Below are 13,531 nucleotides of genomic sequence, written 5' to 3'. Positions count from 1 at the left end.
TATAACAGAATCAAAAAAAGGTATTTGAATTCTTACTTAATAATTTTATTTTTTAGGTATTGAATTTTAAATAATTGTAATAATAATAATAATAATAATAATAATAATAATAATAATAATAATAAGCTAAAAAACAAATAAATTCATCTGGATAGATTTTGGAAATACTTAAAGCCCACTAACAATAATATTATTAATAATAATGATAATAAAAGTAATTCTCCTTTTTGAATATGGTTTTTTAATTCAATAATTACATGTTTTAGGTATTACATTTTTAAAGAAAAACTAAATTCTGTCCTGAAAATATTTTCTTTAGGACAAAACAGAATCTGCACCATTTCAGGTATGAAATTAAACTCCTAATCTAATGCATTATTATTATTATTATTATTATTATGTTCAATATGCTGGTCAATTTATTTTATGTAACGTACATACAGTATGTGCAGCTTATCCCCCTTCGTCGTCATCTTTGAAATCATGCATGTGTTCGAAGTGCATGCTGGGAAATATAGCTGGCGGAGTACGCACAAGTCTCCTCTGATGCATGCTGGGTAAAAGGGGCGGAGCAAGTTCTCATCCGGGGTTTTACAGTGGACTTGCTGAGAAGTCAAAAACCTTGGTGTTCTGATTGACTCAGATCTGACATTCAGCATCAGATCAAATCAAAAACATCTTCTACCACCTAAAGAACATCTCCAGAGTCAAAGGTTTAATGATTCACAAAGATCAGGAGAAACTGGTCCATGCTTTTATCTCCAGCAGACTGGACTATTGTAATGGTCTTCATCAAACATCTACAGCTGGTTCAGAACACTGCAGCTCAGGTCTGAACCATTAGTCCAGTTTTAAAGTCTTTACACTGGCTCCCAGTCAGCCTCAGAGGAGACTGTAAAGTTCTGCTGCTGGTTATAAATGTGTGAATGGGTTTGGTCCAGAATACATCAGTGAGATGTTAGTCAGGTATGAACCCAGCAGGTCTCTGAGATCTATGGACACAGGTCAGATAGTGGAGCCCAGAGCTCACAGTAACCATGGTGAGGCTGTTTTTAGTTGTTATGCTGCAAAGAAGTGGAACAAACTGCAGCAGAGCTGAAGTCAGCATCACATGTGAACATTTTTAAATCACATGTATCTGTATCTGGCAACGCGGCTGGTGGCTGAGTGGTTGCCACATCCTGGGAGGAGTCTGGTTCCTAATAAAATGCTCAGTGGGCAGACGACTACTTAAATAGATAAAAGCTTTTAGATGATACATGTGATTTCCATTGTAATAAATAAGACTCGGGAACAAACACGGATTCAAACGTGTGTGAGAAACAGAATCCACCTTGTGTGTGAAATGTTGCACAGCATCAGCATCAGCAGGAATATCATATGTAACACGGAGCTGCTGAATTCAACATTATCCTGATTCTCAGTCACTCAGTCATCGTCTAGTGTGAGAAAAACACAAATAAAGCAGCACAACATCTCCATCACACACATAATGGGACATGTGACGCTGCTGGGAGTGATGAATTATTGATGGATGCTGTCGGACTCATGACGGATGCACATCCAGGCCCAGGCTGGGAGATGCATCACTGTATTAAAACGTATCAAGCAAACAGCCACGCCTCCACTCACAACAGTTCCTCCTCTAAAGGTTGGAGAACCTCTAAACTCCTCCATCTGCTCCAACAGCAGCAAAAGGAAAACGTGTTCAACTGCTGCAAAAACACAGATTATAGACACTCCCATTTTACACAATTAACAAAAAAACGTGAAATAAAGAAAACAATCACTAGCTGTGTTTCCATTGCAGTTTTTAGCAAAATAAAAGCAATATTTACAAATGTCGACAGTATAATTTCCCTTTGAACATGTTTCTATCACACGGAGACGGACGCTCCGAACCTCCTCAGAACATTCCGTCTAATGTGGCACTAATCATTTTTAAGTATAATGCTAATAAATGTCTTGGTCTCCTCTTTTGTCAACATTTACCGTACCATGTTTTCTCAGAGAGAAGTGGTCATGTGACCAGGTACGTCACGCCACCTTATGGAAAAAAAACGTCTGAAAAACCTCCTCATGAAAGCCTTAAAGCGTTTTAATTTTATTATATAGAGTTTATCACAGACACTCAAAGCACTTTTACATTAATGTGCATTATTCTTTCACTCCACACATGGTGGCGGTAAGCTACTGTTGTAGCCACAGCTGCCCTTAGGCAGACTGACAGAGGCGAGGCTGCCATAGTGCGCCATCGGTTCCTCCGACCACCACCAACAACACCACATTCATACTAGGCAGCGTGTGCAAGTGCCTTGCCCAAGGACACAATGACTTGGATATAGCGGGATTCGAACCCCCAACCCTTCGGTTAGTGGACACCCCACTCTACCACTGAGCCAGAAAAGTGATATTTAAATTTTTATTTTAGAAATGAAGACGTTTCCATCACCAGCTTTTATTTTTTATTCTTACGATCCAACTACGTTCAATCTGTGCTCGGCTAGTTTGCTCTAACATCGTTTTAAAAGGTAATCAATCGATTGCATCGATAAATGGAAAGAATGCATTGGATTTAAAGAGATCCTCACCTGTTTTTTTTTTTTTTATAAATGTGGCCTAAAATCTTTGAAACGTCCTCATTAATAGATGTACGCGTAATAAAACACATAATTACTACTTTGCTTTTGGTTAAAGATGTAAAATAATCTATGATCGCAGGGGGGCGTCAGTTCCAACTCTGTGGTTTGGTAGTCTTCAACAGTCTGTTTATTCTACATACTGCAGCTTTAACGTAACAAAGTCGTCCTATTGTTTGGATTATAATACAATAAATAGTAAAGAGGAAGTAAATTAAATTACATTGTGAATTCCACTGAGTGGCGTTTCTGTGTCCCAGCAACCGTTCTGGACCACAGCGTGAGAACCGCAGCAAAGTGTCACATCGGTCTGAAGGCTCACCCAACCTCACCCTGAGGTGAGGTGAGACCCCCCCCCACCCACCCCCTCATCAGTGACATCAAACTCCATGTGCAGTTGTTGGAGCTCATCTGCACACGCTCACAAACACACGGAGAGAGAACGAGAGTCAGCCTCTAAAAATACTCACTTTACTGCAGACACACCCTGACACACACACACACCCTGACACACACACACACCCTGACACACACACGCACACACGCACACACACAGGAACTTTATTTACAGTAGTGTCTCCAGGAATAAGATTTCTTAAGTGATAATGATCCCATGGTTTGATAGAGAAAGTTGTCGTTTTGTTTTTAATATATATATAAAATATGACACGTTAATTGTCAGTAATGAACTCCATGCTCTGGTATCGTAGTTACGGACTCTGTTATCTTATTTACAGACTGTTTCCATAGTTTGATACTCCGTAACTATAGTAACAGATTCTGTAACTGTAGTAACAGACTCATATTCCATTTCCATCCACTGTTTGCTTAGTTACAAACTCCGTTTCTATAGTTTCCGACAGTTTCCACAAGATTACTACAGTTACAGAATCTGTTACTATAGTTACGGGCTCTTTTTCCTCAGTTACAGACTATTTGCTTAGTTACGGACTCCGTTTCTATAGTTACCGACCCCAGGTAATCTGTTACTAGACTTAAAGAATTTGTTACTATAGTTACGGAATCTTTTTCCTTAGTTATAGACTTTTTTTTTGCTTAGTTACAGACTCCGTTGCCATAGTTACCAACAGTTTCCATAGTTAGGTAATCTGTTACTATAGTTACAGACTCTTTCCCTGGCTATGGATTGTGTCACCATAGTTACCTACTGTTGACAGTTACTGAGAGTTTCCATAGTTAGGTACTCCGTTACTACAGGTGCCGAATCTGTTACCATAGTTACGAACTCTGGCCATGGACGAGGCTACGCTAATGCCATGTTGCGGAAATCCTGTCTTGTATAATTAAGAGATACAGACATGGAACTCAAATGATGTGCAATTTGTGTGTGTGTGTGTGTGTGTGTGTGTGTGTAGAGACTATTTTTAAATCAGATCAAGTTGCAGGAAACTGATCCACGTTGAGTCCTGGAAGTGGACTGAGGAAAGAACTCAGAGCTAGTTTTAACTTGAAGCTTTGATAGTATTTATAATACACACAAACACACACAAACGCACACACTTCACACTTTGGCCTGACAACAACAAGTCTCAGAGTGTGAGTCCCAGGCTACACCTGCATGCCTTAATGTTGTGAGTTTGCAGGTTCTCGCTCCGCTTGCTATTGCACTGTCCCTTTGATGGACCTGTGTGGTTGTTTCCTGTCCTTTGTCTCACCTTTGACTTTAGTCGTAGGTAAAACAGAACAGAAGATGTGTTACGTCATAGACTGACTTCAGCAAACACAAACGATGAGCTACAGACGCGCTGACAGTAGTTACAGTTTATCTGGTGGCGCCTTTGTTTGCTCAGCTTCCACTTTAAACTGTAAACTTCTCCTTTATGTCAAGTTTTTATGACCTTAAATTATACCTTTGGCTGTTTTTTGTCTTTCAGTCACAGCTTCTGTTTGGGGCTTTGTTTCAGCTGCATGGACCAATATTTTCTTATTCTAATGTAAAAATCCACTGCTCGTTTAACACAGACATGGAATATCACATGTATTTAGTATTAATGTGACAAATACTTTCATTTTATTTATCTTATTTATTTAGGGCTTTTATAGCCTTCCCTATTGAGAATTGGCTTCATATTTGATGTAAATCTCTAGGTTTTTCTACAGATTTATGTTTTTAAAACAATTTATTTTCACTCAGTATCACATATTTCCAAAATGTCACATCATCTGTAACCACTAAGGGTCCTACTTCAATCTGAACAACACAAATTAGCCATGGAGGTCATGTAGAGATTAGAAAAACTTTGTTATGTGTATGTGATTTTTAGAGAAAGGAGGTCTCTTTGATGCTTCTCAGAGTAACTTTTCTCTATTCCAACACTACTAATGACAGAAAATGAGGTAACGGTGCTGAGCTTATTCCAGCTAACGTAGAGTGTACATCTAATGACGTGTCACGCTAAGAGTCTTTCACACCACAGTGAAACTGCAACTCCATCCCATGCTTTTCCCAAACGGCCTCTCATTGAGTTAAATGTCAGGAGTTATCTAAGTTTGTGCCTGAACCAGAATAACTCCAGGACTGACAGATTGCGTTCCCAGGACTGATTTGCGGTGCGTATTTAAAGCGGAGGGAGCGGCAAATTTCACATCAATCTATTCTGTTGTGTTACTATTCTGATACACACACCAACATCAGACACACAGAAATACACGCCTTGATAGGAAGTATCAGTTCAACATTCAATATCGTACTATAAAGATGTGCTTGCGTATTTTCTTTTAAAAATCGCAGTAAAATACACAAATGTAAAACACAACACAACATTTACGGTGTTTTCACAGATTGAAAGTTCTGCCAAAAACAATCCTGGATGTTGATTTTGTGCCAAATACCCAAAATATAAAATTTAACATCACATCACAGGGAACGACATAAACCAGGGGGTCAAACTCATTTTAGTTCAGGGGCCAAATACGGATGAGTTTGATCTCAAGTGGGCCGCAGTTCATAGGTTGGGGAAATAAGAACAATTCTGACTTAATTTTGTGCTAGTTTTCAATATTAGTTCAATTAAATTTTAAAATTCTTGATTTTGTTACCAATTTTTGGTTAATTTTGTGTAATTTGTGGAAATATTGAGAGTTCTTTCCAAACGTTTGCAAAGTTAAAAATGACAAAACAAAGGAAACATGCAAGCGCCTTAAAAATATTGTCAGTTTAATTAAATGAGTGATTTTTAGATACAGTAACTACAACTGGATTATTTGGTCATTTACACAATAATATATATTTAGTCTGTCATTTTTACTTTCTAACCCTAGGGGCCAGATTTGGCCCCCGGGCCTTGAGTTTCTAGGGTTAAAGGTCAGACTTTGTTTCAGAGAGAAATGAACAAAAGTTTAACTGCACTTTTTTAATTAGATTTTTTTTATATATATATATATATATATATATATATATGGAAGTAAAATCAAGCTAAAGTAATTTTTTACTCTTGTATTTTCATGCACAGCTGGAGAGAAAGTATTGGGATAAAAATGCACCGTCATTTCAGCTTCTTTTCCACCAAAACAAAAGCCCAACAAACAAAATAAACAGCAGTGATAGTTTTACTGCTGCATCACAGACATTTAGTGCTTTTTAATAATCCTACTTTTTAAAGACCTTTTCCACACGTCCACAACTTTTTTGTAACTTATTTCAACACATTTTTACTTAATAAAACTTTTATCAACATTGTTTTCTTCTTTATTTATTAACTCATTCATTTTTGAAAAGTCAACGACAAAAAAAATGAAATAAAATTGTATCTAAACTTGCAAAAACTCCAATTCCAATTATTATTATTTCTACATTTTCTCCCCACTTATTTAATTATTCTTCAGCTTATTTTCACTCATTTTAACTTATTTCAATGTTTTTCAAATTTTTGAAACTTATTCTAACTTCTTTACTACTTTTTTTCAGTGTTTTTTGACTTTATTTAAAATTTTGGTAAAAAGATTTGTAACTTATTCCTACTCATTTTTTAATCAAATTCCATTATGTTTTAACTTATTCTATTGCATTGTTTTCTAGTTACAAATGTTATAAATTGCAAATAATTCTATAAAAGTAAGTGATTGTTAAATGATCTCAAACCCTGTGATTTCATAATGTGATAAAACTCTTGCTTGAATATTTCTGAGCTCAGCCTGTGAGGCTGAAATAAACAGTGTCAGGTTAGCATTAGCTGATATGCTAACATGTAGCTTCTCATGTGGCTGCAGCTGTTATAGTGGAGGGTTCTACTGCACTTGTTCTGTCTGGTACCATCCACTTTAACACATTTATGAAGCATGAAATGATCCTGGACGTTGATGTGCAGACACGCCCACTTCTCTCTCCACTTCCTGTTCTGACATCATTTAAAACCCAGTTATCACAGCAGTTTACCTTTGTATTTCTCCCTGACGTTCTCAAAGGCCTGGATGTAGTCCTGTTCCTCAGGCAGACGCTGACCAGGGTCACACATGGACATGTCTGACAGACTTTAGTGTGAGAGGACCCCCAACCCCAGATTTAACACTCACCCCCAGCCCAGTGGTCCCCTCAAACTGGAGATTTACCCTCCTCTGCTTGAAAAATACCCACACACACACACAGAAGATCCACCTCTTAAAGAAACACACACACACACACACAACCACACACTGTGTACAGCAGCTCCACCCACCCACCCACAAACACACCCACCCTCCCACCTCCATGGAAAACAAATGACGGGGTGGTTTAGGGTTATTCCAGTTCCTCTCACACAGACTCACATAGTTTTCCTTCATATTCACCAAAGTGAGGAAAACCAGGAAACACTAGAAAAACCACAACCACTAGACCAGCACCGAGCATGTGTACGGAAGAGGATTAGAGACAATTTTAAGGGAGAAATGTATTTTGGACAAATCAAGACTAAAGTCGAAATGTCAAGACTAAAGTGGAAAAGACAAGAACATCAAAATGTCAAGAATAAAGTTGAAATTTTTAGAATAAAGTTGAAATGTCCACATTAAAGTTGAAATATGTTGAGATTAAAGTTTGAAAAAAATTAGATTAAAGTTTAAATTTTGAGATTAAAATTGAAATGTCAAGAATAAAATGCAAAATTTTCGAAAATAAAGTTGAAAATATAATGTTGAGATTAAAGTCGAAGATGAAAAAAAGTTGAAATTTTTAGATCAAAGTCAAAGTTTTGAGATCAAAGTCGAAGTGTCGACATCAAAGTCAAAATTTCCAGAATAAAGTTGAAATATAATGTTGAGAATAAAGCAAAAATTTTGAGATTCAAGTAAAAAAAAAATTAAGTTGAAATTTGTTGATTAAAGTTGAAAAAAAACTTGATTAAAGTCAGAATTTTGAGATTAAAGTCAAAATTTTGAGATTAAAGTCAAAATTTTGAGAATAAAGTTGAAAACATAATGCTGAAACTGAAGTCAAAAATTCAAGGTCAAAGTTGAAATTTTGAGATCAAAGTCGATATGTCGGGATTAAAGTCAAAATTTCCAGATTAAAGATAAAATTTAATGTTTAGAATAAAGTAGAAATTTTGAAAATAAACTGAAAAAACCATATCGTGATAATAGTTGAAGGTTTACAACGCTGTGTTCATGAGCTAAAAGAGAAATAACAAGAATAATAAGAACTTTAAAGTATAGTTTAACACAATAATCAATACATGGCCACAATCTGCTGTTTGTTGTATATAGTGAATTGGCCCTCGTCAGCTTCCGTAGATTTGACTTTATTAGCACACCGTTGACTTTTATCTCAATATTGTATTTTGAGGTAATTTTTGAAATTTTGACATATTTCAATTTAGATCGACATTTTGACTTTATTCTTGATTTTCCCAAAAATATTTTTTCCATCTAAATTGTCCCTAATCCGCCTCCGTAGATGTGAACGATCGGAGCTGATGCAGGAAAATGTATTTGATGTTGGGAGTGTGTGTGTGTGTGTGTGTGTGTAGTGAACATGTCTATCACTAGTGAACAGCAGCCATAGATAAACACAGGATCCTAATAACTCAGCTATCTTTAGCTCTGCTCTGTGGAACAGATTAAACTCACTGTGAACGTGGATTTATATCATATTTATGAGTTTTGTTTTATAGAAATTCAGAGTTATTAGGTTAGATTGGGGGTGGGGGGAATTAGGAAACAGACTTAATATTTATTTTTATTTAATTTTTTTATCTAGGACTAGTTTTTTAGACTTCAGGTTTTGATTCCAGAATTCTCAGTTTAGTTTTTATAGAAATGTTAGATTAAATCTAGAGTTTTCTTGTTGGAAAACTGAAGGAAAAACTTGCCACATTTTTATTTTGTAAAACTGATCAACATTTTATTTACTTTTTTTTTTTTAAATCAATAATTATTTTTTTTTTATTTAATACAAACTTTCCAATTTTATTTCAAATTAAATTAACATGTTTCTGCTCCTGTGAGTTTCATTCCAAATCATTTTTCTTACGTTTTAATTTGGGTTCTTATTTTTTTAATAGAAATCTGAGGGGATTTATGAAATAAATGCTAGAAATTCTGAGCATAAAAGGCTGAATTGTAAGACTGAAGATCAAAGCCTGATAAATAAAACCAAATTCCAAGAAAAATGTCAGAAACACACAGAAGCTGATGAATAGACCGCATGTAACAGATTTCATCAAACTCTACTTTGAGCTCCTCACACTGTAGAAGAAGCTCCTTTCAGCTGCTTCTAACTCCTGAGTTAACTACAGATAACTCCTCCACAAACATCCAGAGACGTCCTACCTGCGATTCTGATCACGGCCCTGTCTGCGGGGTCCAGGACAAAGGGGTCCCCAGAGGCCGACTTGGAGCGTTTCATGCGATGGTGCTTAGGAAGGTTCCAGGGAAGCGTGTCTCCAGGTGATGGAGAGTAGCTGATGGAGCTCAGGTCACTGGAGCTCTCCTCAGACGCTGCCCGGACCAGAGGCCTCCTCCTGGGCCGCTCCTTCACCTCCATCGTCTGCACACGAGGAGGAAGAAGAAGAAAAGAGCTTTTATTTCTATAGAAAATCTGATTTTTGATTCAGTTTTTACCAGGCAAAGCAAAATGATCAGGGTTAGGGTTCTACCAGACTTAAAAAAACAAAACACCCTCACTTTGTTCTTGTTGTTGTTGTTGCGTACACGAGTTAAAATCACTAATCCTGTTATTTGTGAACAGATCAGGTTGATATTATGTAGATATTATCTATAGATGTGTACGCATCAATGCTAGGAGCTCAGTTTTTGATTTGGGGTCCTCATTTATTTACAAGTCAAATACAATCTTCATAGATCTTGTAATTGAACAGCTTTGAGGACAGATGACTATAGTAAAATAATAATAATAATAATAATAATAAAAGCAAGGCAAATGTATTTGTGCAGCACATTTCATACACAATAAAATTCAATGTGCTGATGCTGGTTCATGTGGATTTGTTATTTTTTATTAAGAACTTTATATTTTGATAGCACTGTGTGATGACTATTGCTGTAATTTGAGCTGTGTGTAAATAAAGTTGAATTGAACTGAATGTGAAAACACAGCACAACGTGTGAGTGTTCAGACCAAAGCAACAGAGTGTCAGAGCCTTAAACAATAGAGAAATAAAATAAATCTCTCTCAGCCACAACACAATACGTGACGTTAAAAGCGTTTAAAGGAACACAAGAAGAGATGCTTTTATTTTGAAAAGGGGATGTTGATTTTTAGCCGGGACGATTTTACGTACATAGTATACAGTATACTATACAGTATGTACTCATTGAGTTTATAGAGTGTAGTATGTTATTGTGACCTTTCCCACACAGCCTCAGACTCATTGTTTCTAAAAGTGTATAAATAAGTTAATTAGAACCACAGTAATTCATACTATTGAATCGCACAATGTAAATTACAATATGAATCAAATTAACACCCAAGTATTGTGTGTGTGTGTGTGTGTGTGTGTGTGTAGAGGCGGTTTGATGTAACATATTCTGCTGCACTGACCTACGTCACACACTCAGCTTCATTTTTTGCTGAGTCATCATTGCTCTCTCCACACAGCAGCTCATCTCTATATTTACCTACTTTCACTACGTCCTGTATTTATTTATGTCTGCTGCAGTGTTTTTATTTCATTTATTTAACATGGACACTTTTTCTGTTTAACGTTCGCAGCAAAATATGGTGAAGTTTATCACATTAGGAGCTGTTAGAGTTATTTTTTAAGGTCTTTTTTTTGTTGTTTTTTGCTAGAAACCAAAGAAAATTACTCTTAAACATATTTTAATCTTGAAACAAATAATAAAAAATATATTCAAAGATGAATATCTTCAAAAATTAGATACAAAACACCTCTGTCTAGTGAATAGACGCCTCCTGTTGTTGAAACTACTGAATCTCCTTCAAAATAAAAGCACAGGATGTCTTTTAAACCTTTTTTTTGGTCAAAACAAATGTCTACGTCCCACTGAAAACAAGCCCAATGACCTACTTCAAGGTCCCGACCCACCAGGTGAGAACCCGTGGCTTACAGCAGGCTAATGCTAAAGGCTAAAGGATTAAAAACAGCTTTAAACTGTGCAGTGGATCAGGTGGTAGCTGCAGGACTGCAGCTCTCCAGGACCACGTTTAGCCTCATGTACGGGACGCTGAATGTAAAACTATATATTTTCAACATTTTTCTTTCATTTGAGACAGAAACTCATGTAAAACAGCATGTTTTAAACATTGTTAAAAATGTGTGCACATGAAAAATAAATCTAAATGTAAATGTTGAATCTAAATGTAAAATCAGTCGTGAAGTGTAAAGCTTAATGTTTAGAAATTATGCAAAGTGGGCAGGTCAGCGCTGGTCCATCACTTTGTATCATTTGTAAACATGTAGAGTTACACTTGGAGACCGATTTAACATTAATATTTAAATTTAACATTTAGATTTACATTAACATTTATACTTCACATTTTTAACAATGATAGAGAACATGCAGTTTAACATTATTTTTTGTCTGAAATGAAAGAAAATGAGCTGAAATATGAAATGATGACCTAGTTTGTACATTCTGTGTCCCATAGTCTGGTCCTGGTCCTGGTCCTGCAGAGCCACACCTGGAGGATGAAGGATGACCTGCAGAGGTTCTCCTCTTCCTCATCCTCCTCTTCCTCTGCACCATGTGCAGTGCGTCACATCATCAACAGCCTGTCGTACTCACACAGAGGATATCCACAGCTGTAGCTACGACCTGATCGGATCTCCTCAAAGTTACAGCTGCTCTGCCATCATCTTCATCCTCTTCTTCCTCCGCAGCAGAAGTCGCGCATGCGTCCTGCAGTAAATAAAGCGGACGCGGGGACTCTCACAGCGCGAATAATCCGCTCTGTAATCGGATCCAGGAGGAGAAGGAGCAGCAGCGCGTGTTTCCTGGAGCTGCAGCAGCGCGAGGAGCGGATGATGATGATGATGATGATGATGTTTCTGTCACAGCCTGGACATGTGATGGATCCCTCCGCCGCTACTGGGACTTTTTTCACTGTCACTGCAGATTTCACCACTTTATGAGTTTGATTATCAATTATTGGTATTTCTCACGGGCGTTACTAAAGGGTGGCCAAAGGAGGCCAGACATAATCTATGTTTTTTTTTCTCGTAAAAATTTGTCAACGTTAAATATTAAATCTAAATGCTAAATAGGCCTATAAATGTTACATGTACATATAAATGTTCAATCTAAATGCCACATATAAATATTCAATCTAAATGATAAACTTTACATATAAATGGTAAATGTAAATATAAATGTTAAATCTGAATGCTAAATATAAATGTTACATTTAAATACAAATGTTCAATATAAATGCTAAATATAAATGTTACATGTAAATATAAATGTTCAAACTAAACAATAAATGTTAAATATAAATGGCAAATTTAAATCTTAAATGTTTAATTCTTAATATTAAACATTAAATCTAAATGTTAAACATTAAATCTAAATCCATCCATCCATTTTCTGACCTGCTTGTTCCAGTTTTTCAGAATCACAGGGGTAATTTTAATTTAATTTTAATAATATTAGCATTAGGCTACAGCCTTTTGACGCTCACATTAACTTTGAATTAAACTTGAAACTGATTTTATTTATTGTTTGGGACCATTTTTGGCTTTATTTTGGTGACACAGAAACTGTGTGAGGACATGATGAGGACTTTTAGATGATGATGATGATGATGATGATGATGATGATGATGATGAAGGGTTTCCATCCTCTAAAGGAGGCCCCTCTCTCTCTCTATTCACAGGCTGTTACATAACAACCCACTGACTGTGTTTGTTGGAGGATTCCCTCAGCGTTCATCACTGAACATCTACATCATGATCCAGAAATAAAGCAGACATGAACAACTGGGGGCCACATGTGGCCTTTGGTCCAATTTTGATGTAAATGCACAAAAATACACAAAATGTACTCTGAAAACAATCAAAACTACAGGAAAATACCCATGAATGAGAGAAAATATATAAAAACACAAACCCTTGTTCTGTCCTGTGTTAATGCTCATATTGGTGATTATTATTAATGCAACTATTGGATCATAAAATCACATTTTTGTGGCCCTCGCTGTGATTAAAGTTGCTCATCTCTGCACTGAGGGCGACGACACAGTTTCAGCTAGTTTTAATTAGTTCATTAAATAATAAGGAAAATAAAAATAATAGTTTTGTAATGTCTTTAAATTATTATTCTTTTTCACATGAAAACACCGTCACACAATCTCAAACAACCGTATTTTATACTTTAACTTCCTCAAATATAAATGTAGTTACAAAGAAATAAAGTAAAACAATTGTAATAATTAACTAAAAAAAAATAATAATAATTTTGTAGTATTTATTTATTTT

At 36.1% G+C, this 13,531-nt stretch overlaps 1 protein-coding gene across 8 annotated transcripts in view; it reads right to left on the bottom strand.

Moving 5' to 3' along the window:
* Positions 1–11,993, bottom strand: part of LOC114471771 (plectin-like) — a 105,040-nt gene extending 93,047 nt beyond the window's left edge. For 6 of the 8 annotated variants that reach the window (XM_028460659.1, XM_028460661.1, XM_028460662.1 and 3 more), the window contains exons 1-2: positions 11,844–11,993; positions 9,408–9,624 (exon numbers count right to left, since the gene is read on the bottom strand). In XM_028460659.1, the coding sequence (XP_028316460.1) occupies positions 9,408–9,621 (214 nt within the window). In that variant the 5' untranslated portion in view covers positions 9,622–9,624; positions 11,844–11,993. Of the gene's footprint in view, positions 1–7,035; positions 7,181–9,407; positions 9,625–11,843 lie in introns of those variants that run through there. The other 2 variants (XM_028460672.1, XM_028460673.1) reach the window with 1 other exon arrangement.
* Between the last annotated feature and the right edge of the window lie 1,538 nt (positions 11,994–13,531).

This window comes from Gouania willdenowi, chromosome 11, assembly GCF_900634775.1.
Source record: "Gouania willdenowi chromosome 11, fGouWil2.1, whole genome shotgun sequence".
NCBI classification, from domain to species: domain Eukaryota; kingdom Metazoa; phylum Chordata; class Actinopteri; order Blenniiformes; family Gobiesocidae; genus Gouania; species Gouania willdenowi.
The sequence above is the reverse complement of the archived record's forward strand: the minus strand, read 5'-3'. Positions and strand labels throughout refer to the sequence as shown.